The sequence below is a fragment of the Anastrepha obliqua genome, chromosome 1 (assembly GCF_027943255.1).
Source record: "Anastrepha obliqua isolate idAnaObli1 chromosome 1, idAnaObli1_1.0, whole genome shotgun sequence".
Classification (NCBI taxonomy): domain Eukaryota; kingdom Metazoa; phylum Arthropoda; class Insecta; order Diptera; family Tephritidae; genus Anastrepha; species Anastrepha obliqua.
Window position 1 is genome coordinate 73,939,110 of NC_072892.1, and position 13,368 is coordinate 73,952,477.

At 33.4% G+C, this 13,368-nt stretch overlaps 1 protein-coding gene across 1 annotated transcript; it reads left to right on the top strand.

The window, feature by feature from the left end:
- The first annotated feature begins 4,921 nt into the window (after positions 1 to 4,921).
- On the top strand, positions 4,922 to 7,687 carry LOC129240808 (origin recognition complex subunit 2). The gene is made up of 4 exons (XM_054876812.1): positions 4,922 to 5,660; positions 5,717 to 6,565; positions 6,754 to 6,987; positions 7,053 to 7,687. The coding sequence occupies exons 1-4, from the start codon at positions 5,090 to 5,092 to the stop codon at positions 7,256 to 7,258; spliced, it is 1,860 nt and encodes a 619-aa protein (XP_054732787.1). The 5' UTR covers positions 4,922 to 5,089; the 3' UTR covers positions 7,259 to 7,687.
- The last annotated feature ends 5,681 nt before the right edge of the window (positions 7,688 to 13,368 follow it).

Below are 13,368 nucleotides of genomic sequence, written 5' to 3' on the forward strand. Positions count from 1 at the left end.
CAACAAAAAACACATGGCCGTCATATAAAATCCAAAGGACGAATGACCTGTTAGGATGTTCTCGGCCAAAGATTTTACGTATCACAGCAACCCTTACAGGACATTGGAAAGTAGGGGATCATGCAGCTAGACTCAATCTACCCTTCAATCCTATCTGTAGAAGCTGTCAAGCGGAAGGGGCGAAGGAAAGTCTGTTCCACTATTTATGTGAATGTCCGGGACTAGCCAGGGCACGACTCCGATTCTTCGGTAAGCCTTTCCTACAGCAAATCAAGGAGATCTCAGTCATCGAGATAAAGGATTTGCTCCTATACTACTTGGACCTCACTAAATGGATCTGACTTGGAAACAACAAAAAAAAAAAAAAAAAAAATCATTTCACGAGATAGTGGTAATAAAACGGCGCTGGTCACTAATTAGGAGCATTTCAGCTAAGAAATGTTCAACCACCTCAACAACAACAAGATAAGGAAGTGCGGGTGATAATCGAATGCAAAGTAATAGTGAAGAGTGGCGTCAAACAAATAATTATGCCTTATCTGTGTTATATATAGTTATAATAGGTAGGATGTCAAAACTAAAATCTTGTTGGTACTTTTTGAGCCACCCAAGCGTATAGCGTCCCATTTCGTAAATGTTAAACCTTTAAGTAAATTATGAACACATTTGACATGTCATTTGTGTTACCATTCTCAAAAAAATAGGTGGTTCAAAAAGCAAACGCTATATGAAAATTTCGGTCAAATTTGCTTGACATTTTGTTTTTTTTTTAAATAGTTGTAATCCTTCGTCCAAGCACGAGTAAATTGTATCTAAAATTTCATCAAGATCGGTTGAGTAGTCTTCGAGAACATTTAACAACGTGATGCTCTTCAAACCAACTACAGAAATGTTGCTTATTAAGCCAAAAATGGGTCTCATCGCTGAACAAAATAAGTTGACCTGAGCCCGCGATGAACACGGAGCGACAGAGAGCGTCGATTTTCGTTTTACAATAAAATACGTTTTGTAAACGTAGTTGAGGCGTAAATCTTTCTATGATGAAATGTCAATGAATACTGAAAAAATTATGTATTGAGTTTGATAGTAGTCACGCGTGATCTGTCAAAAAAACCCTATTGTAAAAGTACCTCCAATCTGATCACCCTTTATGTAACAAGAGGTGCATGTAGCCTTAAGTTAAGCGTGTTAGCATGTAAACGAATAGTAAAGTGATAAAGTGCAGAAAATAAAGCAAGCAAGTTATGTTGACATTAATTTCTGACTTTTATTTAACAATCACGTGATCGACCGTAACATTGAATTTATCCAAAGAAAAGCAGAATTAAAACTATGATTTAAAAAATCATAATAATGGCTTTAGATGAAACACCTGTCAGAAAGATGAAATCATTAAAAAGTACACAAGATATTCTACACGCACTCGCCGAATGCATACACAAATTTTGATAATTTTACGAAACGATGCACGTTTTTCTGCAAATTGTCGTGCTTCACTTAGGCATTTTAAATTTTTTTATTCGGAAATAAATGGCATTTAACAGATTCACTTAATGCTTCAAATAAGTAATATTTAAAAGGTAATAACAAAATTGCCCTATAAATATACATATGTGCATCTAAGGGGTAGCTGTTAAAGGTAGATAGATAGCAATAGACTAGCTGATTTTTTTTTTCTTTCGCCGTGCTCATTAGGAGGCCAGTACAAAATGAAGTGAAGAAAAGGCGTTCTATTCGCACCATCGCACAGTGGTCCGGCGACCGGACAAAATTCAATTTTTCAACATTTTTGAATATGATAATGCAGATGTTTTCTTAAATATTCAAGGTAGATTTCTTGAAAATATTACTTAATTTAAAAAAATTTTCATTGTAGTTTTTTGACTTTAAACATGAAATTGTATGCAAATCGTACTTCATACAAGAGTTTCATTTTCATGTCTGCAAATAAATATTACCATTTGATTGTTAACAAAATATTGAAAAAAAGATAATTGAATATATTAACGGAAACAGTAATAATTCTCTTAATTTGTGGTACAAAATACAATTTTTTTTTTTGAAATTTCAAAATTTTTCGAAAATTTTATTTTTTTAAGATCATTTTTTCGAGTGGTCCACACCGGTCCACTTGAACTCAACATGAGTGATGTAGCCACATATTTCAGCTATGATCTCAAACTGAAACCTGTTGCGCAAAGTTGCGCAAATTAAAAATAATGTAGTTTTTGTGCATTTACCCACAGGCAAAACGTTACATATGGCTTATGCAATTTTGTGTAAAAGACAGAAAAAGACATCATAGATCCCATCAGCATTAAGAGACAACTAAAAAAACAATGACAGATTTATTAAATGCTTTGCTTTGTTCATCAGATGTAGTTATAATATCAAAAACTAGGGTTCCGAAAAACAAGCCAAAACCATTTTCAAAAATTTGAAAAATGATCCAGCCTCAGAAAACAGCTCATCAGAAACCGATAATTCTGAATCATAAAAAAAAAAATTAAAAATTAAAAACAAAAAAACAACTAAATATCCAAAAAAAATTTAAAAATGAAAAATAAAACAAAAATTAAAAATAAAAAAAAAATTAAAAATTAATAATAAAAAAAAAAAATTTAAAAATTAAAAAAAAAAAAATAAAAAATCTAGAACCAAAAAAAAAAATGAGGAGAGAATAATCTTACCGTAAACCTCCACGTGGTACTCTCTGGGGTCGTGAAAAATGTAAAAATGAACTCACCAGCTAATTACGGAAGTAACAATGTATTTATAGTATTCAATGAATTTAAAATTTGATAAAACTAAGGTCAGGTTCGTCCTCACTGATCCTTAAAACCCCTAAATATATGTTTTCAGCTTAATTAAATGAGTTTTTGAATTTTGTCCGCCAACGCCTTCTGGTCGGACCACTGTGCATCGTCGTAGGCTTCCTACTCCAACTGCAAGTCGGCTGCTCATCGCAGTTAGTTAAGGAATGATTTCATTCACAAATAATAAATAAAAATAGTTAAGTAAACTCTAAGTATAATCATGCAGGGCTGAACAAATCCAAACATATTTTAAGAATACCAAAAGATAAACATGTTTTTCCTAAACAGCAAACAAAGAAACTAATATAAAAGTCGTGTACCTAAAACAGTAAGATGAGATATAAGTATAAATACGACTGTCAAATATGTTGGCAGTCAGTCCAGTATTAACTAGTTCGTCCTCTACTTTTTCTTTTGTCGTAACATTCTAATGTACAAAACGTTTTTGCTTGTCTAGTGCCATCACCTTTGGGTGAATGCCTCCAAAAAAACAGCATCGAATGCCAGAAAATGAAATAAGAAAGCTCCATTACTACTTCACTTTTATTTTTCCGCTATTTTATGCACATATATCTGAAAACAATTGAAAAATAATAATTTCTCATGCGAATACAATTCGTATGAAGTTAATCGAAAAAGCCCGGCTATAAGGCTGAGCGGTTGGAAAATTTGATTTTGATAGCACGTCAAGAAGTGATGTTGGCTGCAAAATGCAAAAATTGCAGTTATCAAAGAACTTTTTGGTTGTTACGGCAAACGAGACGCTTATCTCCAATACCAATAAATCCACAAAATTAATCTACCTGTTCACATAAGGCAGATTACCTGAAAAATGTACAGTCAGTTGTCAATATTGTTGTGAAAGGTTTTTCTGCATAGAAATTATTATGGTGGAATATTTTGGTGTTTTTGGTTTGCTTAACTATTATTAACGATAGCTAATTTAGAAGGAGAAGGAATAGCTAATTTAATTCCGCAATTGGCTGCTAATAATAAACAGTTGGCGGAAATCCGTAAGCGACGTTTACTGAGGTTCCAAAAAATACGCATTCAAAATTCTATATTACATTTTATAATAAGTAATAAAAGGATACACGTTTATGAACACACGTTTTTTCTGTTAAATGAATGCATAGTTAATAATACCTAAGAAACATTTTATTAGAATTATGTCTACAAACCTGTTTTCTTTGCCGGCGTCAATTTTATTTGTTTTGACGTTTTTCTTTACCCGCTTAAAAATAATGATCTATTACACAGAAAACACAGGGTTGTATGTCAAAAAGTATGGTTATTATCTAGGATTATTTTATAATCTCAGATTTTGGGAGAGAAATTTTGTATGGGAAATTTCGCTTTTTAATTACGGATTGGGACTTAAGCACGAAAAAGTGGATCATCTACTTATATGTGATATTAGTTTTGTCTCTCATATTTAGATAGAAATTAATACCCAAAAAAGGGCGAATTTGCTTTCTCGAAAGACATCGGTATACAAAATCCTCCAACTACTGCTAATAAAGAAAATACCATGGTTTTAAACTTACTAGGAGACCATAAAATGTACACCAGTGTGTGCCATGCAATGTGGAACAAGTAAAAAAGTTACCGTGTATAAAATAATTTTTGGTAAGGAAAGAGCGACGCCGTGTTGATATATATTTGCGTACGCCTAATGGACGTGGTGTACAAGAATTTCAAATTGGTTAAGAATATAAAATTTTGTAATAAATTAGTGTACTTTTGGTTCATATTAAGAGGTGTTCATTTGACCTGCATCATATTCCGTTCATAAACTAAAATATTATGAAACATAAATTATAAATCGGCGCATTAGTGGATACCTAGTTATTTAAGATATTTCTGTCTGTAAAACAGAGTTTACCCAAGGCGATTTTGTAGGCACCTCAACATCATCCAAAAAAAGTTGCTCGTAATTCAACAAATTATCTGTCGATAAATTACCTCGGCTCAAAGTAGATAGCAGATAAATTTTTGCCAATCGATTTTCCAAGCGACTATCGCCGATTACGCGCTTGGTACATCTTTGGATACTGTGAATAACTTTTGCATATGAGGAAGAAGAATGATTGTTCATTATTGCCAATCGTGCAGATAACGTCAAACGTATCAACACAAATGTGTTTGCCCGCGAAAAGTGCCATACAAGCTTAACAAATTTCGAACAGCTGTCGGGGTCCGATATGCTTCCAATTTTTTGAATTATTTTGTAAAAAGCGGATAAAGATAATTAAATAAATTAATATTTGAAAATGAGTGTTCCTCGGGCTAGACGAAGTATTTCTAAAGCAGGGCGAACTCACACTCGCTCCAGATTGAGTAGTACGGAAGACATATTTTCGGTAACAGTAGAGGATTCGGACGACGAGAATCAGAGTACCAAGGTCTGTCAACTGCGTAGAACAACGCGTAAACGAAGCCCACAGAAGAAATATGACAAAGATTATGTGCTGGTAGAAACCAAGCGTCGTAAAAGGCCTACTGTGGGACATGGAGAGACAAGCGAAGAAGAAGAATCTGAGCGTGATGATGAGAGTTATGTGCCATCTGCGACAGCGCGATCGGATATTGTAGACTTACAGCTTTTCCAAGATGATGAGGATGTAGCGGGAAAGAATATGTACGGTTTTCATACGCCAAAGAAGAAAAACGGCATGGCATTGGCAGCTTTAAATACACCGAAGACACCCAAAGCACCGAAAACTCCAAAGGCATCACGTTCTTCCACATCACAACTACAAACAAAAACATCAGACATAAGGCGGAGCAAATCGGCGGCTGAACCCAAGACACCATCTCATGTGCGACATCGTGTTAAAACTCGTAAATAAAATTAAACGAAAAAATTAATAATAATTTAAATGTTTTTCTTATAATAGAAATCGCTAAATTTATGGATTCTGATTCCGATTTCTCTGCGAGTGGTAGTGACTTTGTGCCTACGGAGAGCGATAGTGATAGCTCGTCTAATAATGATTATGATGAGGATGCCGCTGCAGACGCCGGAGATGATGAGCCCAAAACACCCTACAAGGGTCGTCGGCCCATAGTAGTACCAGTGTTGCCAAGAACTCCTTCCGCTGCGCGCGCGCGTCAATCAGCGCGCAATAAGAAATCGTCCGTAGACTATGTACCTGAAAGTGATGGATATTTTCAGGCACATGCCAACACTAAAATACTCACATCGGATCACACGCTCGATCGGCTGAAAAATCCACGTCTTCCAGCGGATCGTATATTCAGTTTGCTTAATGAAATGAAACCATCCGTCGAGCATGAAGATGCAATTAGCGCAATAATGGATGAATATCGTTCATATTTTACCAAATGGCTATGCATAATAAATGAAGGATTCAACTTGCTGCTGTATGGACTGGGCTCAAAACGGCAGCTCTTGCAAGCCTTTCACCGCGAGGTACTTGGGGATCAAACAGTGTTGGTTGTGAATGGCTTCTTTCCCAGTTTAACCTTAAAAGACATATTAGATAGTATTGTTAGTGAAATATTAGACGGTTGTGGTACTGTGAGTCCGTCAAATCCTCATGAAGCGGTCAACATGATTGAAGAGGAACTTTCATATATGCCACAAACACATATATATTTGATCGTTCATAATTTGGATGGCAACATGTTGAGGAATACGAAGGCACAGGCGATAGTAGCGCGGTTAGCAAGTTTGCGGCAAGTACACTTGCTTGCGTCCATTGATTACATCAATACACCGTTGTGTAAGTGTGGGGACAAGAGTTACTTCTAGTTAGACTATTTTTTGGTAAATGTATTGTAACGGTTAATTAGATTTTTTTTTTTAATTTTAATCACATTTTTTTTAGTTATATTCGTACACTACTACATAAGTGGTTAAATATTTTTGTATTGCTTCTAAAGTTTTTGTTACTTCATTTCATATTATTAGTATGGGATCACACAAGGCTAAGCAATTTCAATTTCTCCTGGTGGGACTGCACTACAATGTTGCCATACAACGATGAAACTGCCTTTGAAAACTCGCTGTTGGTACAAAACTCAGGTGAATTAGCGCTCTCATCTATGCGTAGCGTATTTTCGTCCCTAACAGTAAATACGCGCGGCATTTACATGATCATTGTAAAGAATCAACTAAGAAACAAAGGCAACCCCAACTTTCAGGGTAAGAAAAAAATTTAGTTTATTATCCGCGTGCGCTTTGGAAACTAATGTATATCATTTCGATAGGCATGACCTTCAAGGATTTATATTGGAGCTGTCGTGAAGCTTTTCTTGTCAGTTCTGATTTGGCTTTACGTGCGCAACTTACTGAATTTCTCGATCACAAATTGGTAAAATCAAAACGTAACTTTGATGGCTCTGAATTGCTGAACATACCAATTGATGCGACATTATTGCAACAATTCTTGGATGAACAAGAGAAGAAAACTTAAATAGAAGCAAAGAAATCGGGGAATATGAGTCGTCATATGCATACAAAAGTACAAAAAATCACAAAGCACCCTTTAAAACAATTGTTACAAATAGCACTGTTGTTGTTGTTGTAGCAGTACCTTCGCCCTGTCAGTGTAGTGTAATTACCGAAACAACAACAACGTTACAAATAGCACTGTAATACTTTGATTATCTCCTATTATGAAAATGTAAATTTAGAATGCTATAAGCAGTTTAGGAAAAAGAGTAAATTTCTTCCAACTAATAATTCATTACAGTTGTCGCTATGAACTATTACCAAATCAGAAAAGTATGAAACCAAACAGTCCACATTTAAATAGCTCGTTAAAGTCGTGTTTCATGCGTTGCATTTTAAACTTACTAGCGATTAGCATCAGTGTAATTTCAATAAAGGATCTAATTAAATACTCTTGTTCGTACATTTTGTACTTTTTAAAAATTGATAGAATGATTAAATGGTGAGTTTAGTTCAATAAGTTTTTATAATTGTGGTGTAATTACATCATTTACTGTTAAGCTCACATTTTTAATTTTTTTTCGGAAAAGCACCTATTAAAAATGCGTAAGTAGGAACGCTGGCAAATGATGTTGCAGTCACAGTCGCTAAATAGAAAATTGTTGGAACGCTCCCATATCATTCAATTTAATTGATTTGGATCTGTATATGTTATCAAAGAAAAAAATTCGAAACATTAGAAGCGTAAAGGTTTTGCCATGGCCAAATTTCATATGAATTTAGTTATGTGTCTGAATTCGTAAAATCTCATATTAAAACTATCTATTATAAATCGGTAGTCAAATGACGTCCATAACACTGTGCGACAATTTTGGGGTCATCAAAATCAAACCACACCGGACCTTTTTTTTCTGAAAATATACCTATTCAATAGCAAAACCCTCGCTGTGTTTTTAAAAGTTAGCTCGATTTTTTTTTATAGCGTTTTGAAGTTTTCTATTTTCATGAGATTTTGGAGTTTTACCTGTACGCTAAATTTGACTTATAAATCGACCTTTGTTTGATTTAATCCATTTATTTTGTTATAGCTTGATGCAGAAATTTCGTACATGTACAAATAAACTTATTTTGAGAAGAACCTATATCTCAATACGCAATTTTGAATACCAAAATTTCGAAAAATTGTATGTTTTTACCATTTTTTACTGTAATTATGAAAATAATTAAAATTTCTCACTATTTCTTTTAGCAAAAATGTTGCAAAATGTACTAAAAAAGTCATTTATAAGATAAAAACATAAAACTGAACTTTAAGTTTGTTATTTTCTAAAAAAATAAATTTTTAACAAGATTTTTCTTCATAAAAATAATTTTTTTATACTCTGCTTTAAATTTTTTTTAATTATCTAAAAACTCTGTAGGTAAAAATATTAAATAGATTAAGTAAAAAGAATATAGACTTGAATTCTTATAATTTTTTTTTTTTATTAAAATAAAGAATTTTTACGTACTAAAACCTTAGAGACGAGCTCTTTTCGACAATGATTGAATTTCAACATCATCATTATCAGAGTAATCAGATTCATCAGTAAAGAATTCCATGCCTGTCTTTTCTTCTTCTACCTCAAGACTGCTGCGATCTTAGAACAGGTAAAATCGTTGGGAACAAATTTTGGAATTTCTAAAACAAACATTTCCTGATAAGACAGACTACAACCTTCTTTATACTTTTTATTTTGGAATGTGTGCTAGCCACTTTTCTATGTACTTAACAGGCTAAAAGTCTTGTGAGACCAATCTTGCTTATCACTACTCACGATCACATTTTGTTACATCCAATATTCATTGGAAAACCGTATCTGGAAAAAATACTAGCAAAAATAGAAAAATCTGAAAATGTGTATAACGGGTGGTTACGTATAAAATTATTTTCATAATTACAGTAAAAAATGGTAAAAACATACAATTTTTCGAAATTTTGGTATTCAAAATTGCGTATTGAGATATAGGTTCTTCTCAAAATAAGTTTATTTGTACATGTACGAAATTTCTGCATTAAGCTATGACAAAATAAATGGATTAAATCAAACAAAGGTCGATTTATAAGTCAAATTTAGCGTACAGGTAAAACTCCAAAATCTCATGAAAATAGAAAACTTTAAAACGCTATAAAAAAAAAATCGAGCTAACTTTTAAAAACACAGCGAGGGTTTTGCTATTGAATAGGTATATTTTCAGAAAAAAAAGGTCCGGTGCGGTTTGATTTTTGATGTCGCACTGTGTAATTTTTCTCATTATAAGAATCCTTAATTTCTTCTAAATACTTTTTCTTTTATTTTAATGAATGTACTCAAATTGTAGTTTTTGTCTTCTAATGCATGTATATACTTAGTGCTTCAAATATTATTTTATGGAGATTCGAAAAGTTTTGGGTTATTGTTCTTATTCTTTATATCTGCATTCATAATTTTGTTCATGTAAAAGAGTCGATTTATACATGGCTCTGTCTGTTCACCCGTCCGTGCACACGACAACTCGGCAAAAATTTAGTACATAGTGAAATTTGGTTCACATATTACTCTTGTCCTAGGTTTAACAAACTACCAAAAAATCTGAATCTTAAATCAATTTTATTTCCAAAACTAAATATAACATAACATAATTTTTATTCCGGGAAATCTGTAAAACAAATTCTGATATGGAAAGTACTTATTTAGATATATTAAAAAAAAAGGTTGAAAATTTAGCTTGGCGAGTTTTTTCTTGAATTTCAATATCTTGGAGGTATATTTTAAAGATCTGTAAGCAAATCAATGTCTTTGGGGTCTTTGTGACATAAAGGAAAAGCTTTTCGTTTTTGTATAGCTAAATAAAACTAAAGGGTGATTTTTTAGCTATTAACTTTTTAAACAGTTGGTTTAAACAGCTGGCGCAAGTTTCGTGTTTTGTTTTACTGTCAGACATCTTCAGTTTGGTCTATAATCTAACCATGAATCGTCTTACAAAAGAACAACGCTTGCAAATCATTGAATTTTATTATAAAAATGCCTGTTCTGTTAAGAAAGTTTAAGATCCACTTTTTTTATCGAAAAATTGTGTTCAGCGACGAAGCTCATTTTTGGATCAATGGGTACATATAAAGGTTTTTTCAATTGGCGCCCTGTGGCAGCCATTTTGTTTTGGTGACATCTGTCAAATCTTTTGATTATTATTCAGTTGTTTATGCCAAGTCATCATGGCAAGTTACACGATTGAAGAGCACGTTCAAATGATAAAACTTTATTATCAAAATGAGTGTTCATTAACGCAAACGTTGCGCGCATTGCGCCCATTTTTCGGTAGACGTGGTGGCCCTTCCAATTTCTTATGGCCCATATTGAACCATATGGACCTAGACGACATGTGGTTCCAGCAGGACGGCGCTACGTGCCACACAGCAAACGCCATTTTATTCCACTTCAACATCTACCCGCCCTTATTGAGAAACCCTTTATAAGCAGAATTGTCGATTTTGGAGTGAAGATCAGCCAGAAGAATTGCAAGAGCTATCAATGTATACAGAAAAGGTCACAGTTTGGTGCGGTTTATGGGCTGGAGGTATCATTGGACCGTACTTCTTCAAAGATGCTGCGAATCGTAACGTAACTGTGAATGGTGAGCGCTACCGTGAAATGATATCCCCCTTTTTTTGCCCAAAATGCAAGAGCTTGACTTGCATGACACGTGGTTTCAGCAAGACGCTGCCACATGCCACACAGCACGCGTAACAATGGACTTGTTGAGAGGCGAGTTCGGTGAACATTTTATTTCACGTTCGGGACCTGTCAATTTTTTTGTGGGTCTATGTTAAAGCTCATGTCTATTCAGACAAGCCTGCTTCAAATAACGCATTAGAAGACAACATTAAAGCATTTATATGTGAGACACCGGCCAAAACATTGGAAAGAGTAAGCCAAAATTGGACAAATTGGACTAAGCGGATGGACCATTTGAAGCGCAGTTGCAGTCAACATTTGCATGAAATAATCTTCAAACATTAAATTATTTGGACTGTACTATCGATTAAAATAAAAATTTCATGCATTTTTCTGAATTTTACGTGTGTTTGTGTGTGTTTTGAAAAACTTTCCTATAGCTTTTAAAAAATCACCCTCTATAATAACGTAATTTGTCGTCAATATATAGGGCTTGCCAATCAGAGGTGTTATTTTGATATTCAACGAAAAATGCTATTTTTTAATATAAATGATCGGATGTTTATTTCATTATAAAGAGAAGGTATACCGTTAATAGTGGAATATAAAACCTTCGTCGGCCTACCAGGGGTGCATGGAGGACTGGGTTAAACGTTGTTTCAGACGGGTCATATTTTGAAGGAGATAAAATAAATTGGCCAGCAATTTAACTCTGATTTGTTTTATTTAAACATTCCCCGTACTTTCAGATCATAGGATATGTATATGAATCTCATTTTCTCACTTGCCACCAGAAGAGTTGGGCAGGATTAAGTAAATTAAGATAGTATTCCACATCAACTTGTACTGCTGATAGTGTAAGCTCATCCCCTGCGGCACAACGCTTTCGTTATTAGGGATGTCTGTTTTTCCAAAACCAGTTCTGAAACAATTTGTTAAAGAAGTGTTCGCGTCTTGTTATGGGAGGATTGTGCACTCGAAAGAAAAATTTAAAAATTTCCTAAAGATTTTTGTGGTACTTGCAAAGAATCGGCATATGAGGAGAGGAAACACTGTTCCAAAATTCCGAATATTTCAATTGGTTTTTTGTACATACAGATGTACTTATTTTACCATAAGTCTAATTGAGTTAAATTTATATTTTCGAACTAAAACGCACTTTTCAATGGTTCGTTTCTAATTAGTTGTACGTAGCTGTATATGAAAAGTATTGTATTTTTTTCATTTCCCCAATGAATGCAATCTAATGTTAATGTATTTTGCCAAATCTATAAAGAATAATTTCCGCGATCAGTGTGTTAACGCTAATATAATTCGTTGTTGTATTGTACAATAATTTACGGGAATGATTTGTTCACATTTATTTATTTATACTGCAGACTGAAGGGATATTCTTACAGACTGTTTCTAATTTAACAGAGTGAATAAACTTAATTTAAATCTAGCCAAAGGGGAATTAAAATTTATGTGGTGCGCATAGTTATTAATAGACGTATACTTCTAGCAAGTGGTTCATGGTAGCCATAATTAGCTCTCTGCGGCGTTTCGAAAAACAAATGATTATGTCTCAATTCACGCGGTGAAGGATTAAAATGCAGATACAGGCAATTCTTTGATTTATTAAGTTGTAGGGAACTAAGTTCTCCGATCTTGTAAAGATTGTAAGCCAAGGTGGGTGGCAAATCGCTAGGTCATTTAGTTTAAGCAAATTTATCTTGGCAAAGTTTTTTTAACCCTTTCAATTTTTTTAATATGCGCCGCATAGTAGGAATTCTATTACTGTTAACAAACAAACAAACAGTAGGAATTCCACACTATACAAAAATAATAATTAGCTGCCTCCTTTCTAATGAATTACACAGAAACTTTAAGAGCAGGGATCCATGAATTAATTTGAATTTATTCTAATGAATCCCAGCGTAGAAAAAACATAAATTCTGAATCTCTCCAATAATTTCACTAATCATAAAATTTATTTGAAATGCTCTGCTCCCACCCCTTGCTCTTAGTGAAGAGAAAATAAAAATGAAAAAACAATGCTGGTAAGATTTTGTGTCTGTGTTCATTTCACTTTATATTATATTATAATTGTATTGTTGTGTTGTAAGTCAATTAATTACTTAACTAAATTTTTAATTTACGCTTACTTTTAAAGTTTGTTTTTATTTTTGTCCTTGTTTTTTATTGTTGTAACATGAGCGCTGAACTACATAATTCCGTTATTATTTTAAATAACCCGTGTTGTTGTTGCTTTTTACTAAGTTTTATTCTTAATATGTAGATTTATGCAACCCTAATTTATCTGCACTCTTTTGTTTTTGGATGCGTAATGCGTCAGAAACTATTTTACAATGTTGCATTTTTTCTTTTCAAATTGGGTTGTAATTTTTTTTACTATTGTTTTTTGTTCACTTTTCTGATTCTTTATTTTATTACT